The 6,780-nt window shown below is 36.0% G+C and overlaps 1 protein-coding gene across 1 annotated transcript in view; it reads left to right on the top strand.

Moving 5' to 3' along the window:
- The first annotated feature begins 1,360 nt into the window (after positions 1 to 1,360).
- LOC103782410 (S-adenosylmethionine synthase) overlaps positions 1,361 to 6,780 on the top strand; it is a 15,916-nt gene continuing 10,496 nt past the window's right edge. The window contains exon 1 of the mRNA XM_008950179.1: positions 1,361 to 1,681. Within this exon, the coding sequence (XP_008948427.1) occupies positions 1,588 to 1,681 (94 nt within the window). The 5' untranslated portion in view covers positions 1,361 to 1,587. The remainder of the gene's footprint in view (positions 1,682 to 6,780) is intronic.

Here is a 6,780-nt window from a genome sequence, read left to right as displayed (position 1 = left end):
AAACCAGTGCTTTGTATTCCATTAAATGAATTCTGTAGAACAGAAAACCAAGAAAATGTCTTTGAAATGAATGATTCCATGTTAATGACAGTTATGTATGGATCAGTGCTACAGCAGATTACTAGTGCACATTGACAGGCACTGCTTGTTGTTTTCAGGCATGTAGGCAGAAAGTGAAAGTTCTAATGAATTCTTACAAAAATATGTAGCAATGCAGAAATTTGAATCCAAATATATAAAGTGATACTTTATAAGTGGCCTTATAAAGTGATCTTTTAAAATAATAATGACCAAGGGTTTGAAGTAAACAAAGTCAGTTTTTAAACTGAAGAATTATAAGGATTTAATGGCTTTCAAAATTACAAGGTCTATGGAATAAGCAGAATGTTATGCATTCCAATCCAAGTATCACTTACATTTTGAGTGATTAAGAGAGTATGATTCAGTGATCAATGAAGTAAAGGGAAGTTTTTAATTTTTGTCTGAGATTGAGGCTAGAATGGTTTCTGTAAAGTAATTAAGAATAATTACACTTTTTTATAATGATGCAGCAATGCTGGGCATTTTCTGGGTCTGCTCCATGGGTATGTTTACTTTTATTTTTGTATACTAACTTAAAGACATGTATACCCATAACATGCTATCTGTCTGCATGCCTGTCATAACATCAGCATATTCCAAATGTGAGCGATCTGACCAGAAGAAATTTTCAGTAGGAGGACTGAGTACTCAGATGTGGCAGTTACTGTATTTCTAAGGGTTAAGGATTATAATCTGATAAAAAAAAGATAATTAAATTGGATCCAAATTAATAGAAGAGAGGACAGAGGACTAGAAAAACAAATTTCAAAGCAGAGGTATCCATAAATGAGAAGCACTTATGCTAGCGCTTATCAGATATTTCATCTGAAATATGAATGAAAATTGAAAAAAATATTTCAGGAGAGAATTCTATTTTTCAGGATTTGCAAAAGTGAACTTCTTCCACTGGCTTGCTAGGAAAGACATGCATTTACAGATTTATTTTTTTTTTTTTTTTAGATCTATCACTATAAAACCACAACACACGGTTGAAGCATAACATAGATCCCAGAATTAGGGGAGAGACAAATTGAAGAAACAGCTGACCTGAACTGTCACCAGTGCTCCTGCATTTCTTCATGCTCAGCTGCGTTGCTAAGATAACCAATCTTGCACAGGTTGTATCCAGAATGTTTCCAAGAACCGAGTTAATTAGTGAAATATCCTAAAGTTAACTAACTCCCCTGCCAAAAAATGGGCTCTTCCATTTTCCTCACATGATTATTTCCGCACTTTCACTTTTCCATATATAGGAGCAGCTCAGGGACTGACAGCTAAAGCAAGGTAGGGATACAGACTTCAGGGTCCTACGTACTCCTTGCATATGTACACAGATGCAAGCACATGCTGAGTTCACACACTCAAATTTAAGTTAGTGTTACAGCTATTAACTGAACCCAGCAATAGTCCTGCTGTTAAATAACCTTGTACTTTAAGAGAAGGCACTACAAGTAGGAGTCTTCAACCACTGTTTATAATAAATCCATCAGGAAAAGCATCACAGTCATGAATGGGCCAGTGGATGGCATATGTGACCACACGCTGGACGATGAAGGGGCTTTCATGTTCACATCGGAGTCAGTGGGAGAAGGACATCCAGGTAAGGAACCAGCTCTGGCAAATGCACAAAAAGAATAATATTTTCAATTTAAACACTTTTAAAGCCTGAAGAAGAATTTATCTGCTATTAATCTTACTGTAGAACTTGTTTATAACGGGGCATTTTTAACTTGATGTCTATTGGACCTCACCTATATAGACTATGGAAGCACTGTAACAACTAGGGTGCTTCCAACAGGAATTTACATGCTTTGGCAAGGTGTGTGTTACACTGAGCAGAGCAGTGAGGTTTATGGTTTCTGCTCCTTTTTCATCTGAATTTCTTTCAGCATTAAAGTGGAGACACTATTCTACATCTCTGATACGCTCAAGTTTCACATATGGATAAGAATGCATAGCTTGCTTCTCAAGTTCCCTATCTTTATGGTCTCTGCGAGACTGTTCTGCATATATGCTATGCTCTAAAACTGTCACCCACAACAGGAATATCTCTAAGCAGACTGCTTTTAAAGGCTTTAAAAATCAGTGGTCCCAGCAGCTGTACATGGCTGCTGATTTTTTTTTTTTTCCACCCATTCCATAATCTGATGCAATATATGGAACTGCTTAAGTAAATAGTGGACTGTTATTTGCTAAACTTTATGTATGGTCAGCAGACCTAAGTTCGATTTTATTGAAAACAAGTGTTCATCTGCCATAAACACATACCTTATGTCAACAACAAGTCTCCCCCTAAATGAGGCCAGGAGAGTGTTTGATGTCCTGAAAAGTGTATTTAGTTTAGAAGCAAATTTGGCATCCTGTGCCTTTTCCTACGATAAGATTTTTCAGGTCTCATGTTATGTGAGTAAATGATAAATTGATGGAATGACATAACAGAGAATAGAAATGTTCGCAGTGAGAATTTTGTATTTCCAATTCTGATACACACTAGTATAACATTAATTTATTACTGCCGATCAAATTCATGGCTTATGCAATTGACTATATCTCTGTCAAAGTCAAGGCAGCTACATCAGGTTAAGCCAGTTAGGGTTCTTTCTGATGTAACACAATAAGAAATGGCAACCACTTTCTGTCCTTGGGACACAGGTCCCATCTCAATTTTTTTTTTATATATATATACGTATATAAAATCATATCCAGCATCAGTAGCGCAATGTAGTTTCACAGGAAAAATAACATGATACAATATTGTAATTTCAAATTGATGATGGTAATTCCAAAGATGACAGGACACAATTTATGCTACCTCTAGTAATTATTTTGAATCCCCCCTGGGGCAATAATAAGTAAGTCTCAAGAACAAGAAGGGTTCAGCTGAGTCCCCGGGTTTAGCTTTGTCCCTTGGTTTTCTTCTTTTACTGATCCTCTTTTTGTCTTGTTTTAGAATTTTGCCTATTCGTTTAGTTCTTTCTCATATTCCCATATTTATTTCCTAAAGCTCTACTGACTGTCTGTGTATCTTCTTTGAAGCCCCAGGAGCTATTTGGCAGGCCTTTGAGAAACAGTGTTACCACTTGTTAGCTTTGTGTACAGCCTCCCCTCTGGCAGAGGTTGCACAGTCTCTGGGTACTGTGAGATGTGAAGGGGCAACCGGAGAGGCTTATTGTGGAGGGGGTTGGAAACTGAAATTTGCTCAGACATTTTCAAGACTGTTATGCTTATAATTTCTTAAACAGCCCAGGTCTTCATGTAGGGTAATGAAAATCCAAACACCTATAATAAAGGAAAGACAGGTTGACATTAAGTAACTACAGGTGGACCTGTAACTTCTTGTTTCTGAACACAGCCCAGCAACAGGTCTTAATTTTCTCAGTGATAACTCTAGCTTCTGAAAGCAAATTGATCATCCTTACATCCTGGTTACCCTCCGGCCCCCTTTTCCCTCTCTGTTTTTCCACCACAGGTATGGACATGACATTAGGTTTTTATCACGCAGGAAAATCTTGGCTGTTTCTTAAAATGAGGCCCTGTGTCTGAGCATGTAGTTAGGCTTCTTACGTTATCAGTAGCACTAGAATCTTATTGTGAGTTTTGAGTTCATCTGTTTGGTACCAGATGGATAATTTGCATGTCCTTGATTGTTTCTCTTCCGTGTATGACAGTATAATTTTGCTAGGGGGCACTATGTGAAGTAAAGATCCTGAGCCAGATCTTTTTTATGGTGGAAATTTGAATGGTTCTGATTATATTAGCTGAGGACTAAATGCTTTAATGGAGACCTCCTTAATAAACAAAGAAGGAGAAATTACACAGTTATTTATTTGAGTGTACAGAGAACTGCTTTATACTTGTGCAATGCCTAAGATTTGTATGTCACTAAGAAGCTGAAATTCCACAGAAGCAAGTAATAGCTGGCAATAATTAACATACAATTACCAACTATGCTCCCCAAAGACTTTATAGATGACTCTGTTTATCTCATCTTCTCAGGTGAAATTCCTCAAAATTACTTCAGTATAAAATTTGGGACTTCCTTCCAGGTCTTTAATCTTTGCATTTACTGAGGTAAATTCCAAAATGTCAGAGGACTTATATATGCCTTTTTCCTTTCAGTATAATCAAGGCACATACATCCCAGCATTGGGAAGAGAAAGATTTCTTTTTTAGGTGGCTGGGTTTTTTTGTCACTGCTCCATTTTGGTTTGTCCAGTAGTGTCTGCCTGTGCTGCACAATTGTTTCACATCCTGGTTTAAAATTACTTTTTTTCTTTTCCCATAAATAACATATCTTTCAAAATATCAAATTTTATTTTGCTTTTCACAAGTTGTCAAGAAAATCCACAATACCTTTTGGAATGTTCAATGTCTGTTATATTCGCTAGACCATCAAGGCCATAAGTTTAGTGGTATCTGTTGTGCTTCAAAGGATGAAGCTTTTTTGAATTAAAATTTCAATTGTTGATGTAGTTCATAGGTTTTTGTGTGTGTTTGTAATGAATCCATGAAACCAAATTCCTGGGGAGGTAGTGAGAACTTCCAGTTGTCATGGCTTAAGTTAGGCTCTTACATACTCCAGATTCATGTAGCAAACCTGTGTCAAATATCTGGAAAACTGTGACAATCCTTCTAATTATTTGAGTTAACTTTTGATCATCAGCCCCCCTAGACTCATTCATTCCTTTTACAGTTAGCAAGCACTGTTTTATGGCTAACTTACTTCTCTGCCATAAGGCTGGGTCTGTGAGGTGATTTGACTTCACAAAGACTATTCATGGCTATCTAATATTTTCTTGCTTAGTCAAGAAATCATCAGCCTAGACATCCTTTTTGCACTATTTGTTCTACTGGAGAGTAACTAATTACATGAAGGCATGCATGAACTGAATTCTTAACTACTGCATCATATTTTTAGATTAAAATGCCACACCAGAGGTGGTCCATTATGCTTTCCCTTTCCCAAATAAAAGGAAAAACGAAAGAAAGGAAATAATGGATAAACTTATCCTGCCACATTTAGCAGCTAATAAAAGAAATTGAATGCTTGAGATGAGAAATTTAAATAACAGAATAAAAAGTACACAAAGCTTGCTAGGCATTGCTAAAAATAGAATGCCTGGGTTTATTTTACACTAGAGACCTTTACTAATAGACAGGTCTTTAATGCTTTAATCAGCCAATCATCCAGCTAGATTTCTCTTTCCAGTATAATATGACTTTGTCTGTATTTGGATCTAGTTGCACTGGAATGGCTGGTAGTTGCACCAACAATGAGATATGACAGGAATTGTCAAACTGTCTCAGCCTATTTCACTCTGAAGTTACGACTTCAGTATAGCAGATTAAATTATTCTGATTTATTATTTTAGTTGATTAAATTCTCATGTAGATTTTAAAGACCAGAAGGGACCGTCTTTTCAGACCATATACAGGTAATAATATTTTGTGTAAGAATTCTTCAAACATGCCAGTAAAGTAATGGTTGAATTTCATCCATACCTTTTAAAAATATGACCAGTTTTAATCCAGAGATTTGAAGCAACAAGGAATCCTGTATACCTGATGATGATTGTTTTCAATGGCATTCCCCTTTTAAGATTTTCCTTTTTTTCAATCTTTATCTGCTTGCCTTTAATTTTCAGCTGTTAACTGAAGTTACATTTTTGCCCATCAGAGAAAAACTTTGGGTTTTTAGTATTTTTATGTTCTTAGTGACTGTGTTCCCAATGCCTGTAAGGATTTCCTCTGGTAGATCGCCTTTGCTTCTGCCTTTCAAAAGTAGTTTGAACTCCACCATCCTGTAAGACAGACTTTTCTGATCTTGGGGCATTCTTCTCAGTCTGCCCTAGACCTTTTCTCAGCCTCTTAATGTCATCTTTGGAATACCACCACCAAAATCTAGTATATCTGTGGCAGTCTCATGATGGAGATAATTTAATTTCTGTGGATGACTGTTTATCTTGTTTTCTATCGTGATCTTTTCAGAATAACAATTTTGTAAGACAAACTCTGCCCTTCTGTAAACGTGGACTGTGCTTTTTGTTTATGAATATTTACTGTTATTTCTGTGAGAGGGAAGCAAAAGAGTTGCTTTTCTATCTACCAATATCCATGAAATACTGTAGATAATAATGATAAAGCTCATGAAAAAGAAAATCCAAAATCATCCTGTTGACTCTTCAGTTATTAATTTCACTGTCTAATATGGCTAATAATTCCTTGAGAAATTTTATGAAAGTTTTAGTTCATAAATTAATTTCAACCACATCATGCAGAAATCAACGTAATGTTCTTTGTATCAGATAGCCACCACAAGGGAAAATGAGGATGAATTAGTCATACTGCTATTGAATGTTTTTGGGAAAAAAACCTCATATAATGTATCTGTATGTGCCATACAGGGAACTTAGACAAACATAAGACACTAGCATCTAATGTTGGTGAGTCTTGCTTCACATGGAACAAGGACAAGGATGAAGGTTGTTCCTGACAGAGAAACTGTGGATGGTTAAAAAAAAAAAAGACTGCAAAGCTGCTTGAATCACTAGGACTTTGGTCATCATATTCTCTCTCTTGTTCTAACCACATAATCAACATAGTTTTCTTCAGTGATTTTTGCTTTTATGCTTGAAAATGTCGCTATATTTCTTTATAAAAATTGAAAATTCAAAGGGATCTAGCAGAGACACATTTTAA

This window comes from Merops nubicus, unplaced genomic scaffold, assembly GCF_000691845.1.
Source record: "Merops nubicus isolate BGI_N331 unplaced genomic scaffold, ASM69184v1 scaffold50721, whole genome shotgun sequence".
Taxonomy (NCBI): domain Eukaryota; kingdom Metazoa; phylum Chordata; class Aves; order Coraciiformes; family Meropidae; genus Merops; species Merops nubicus.
Note: the sequence above shows the minus strand (reverse complement) of the source record. Positions and strands in the feature narration are given on the sequence as shown.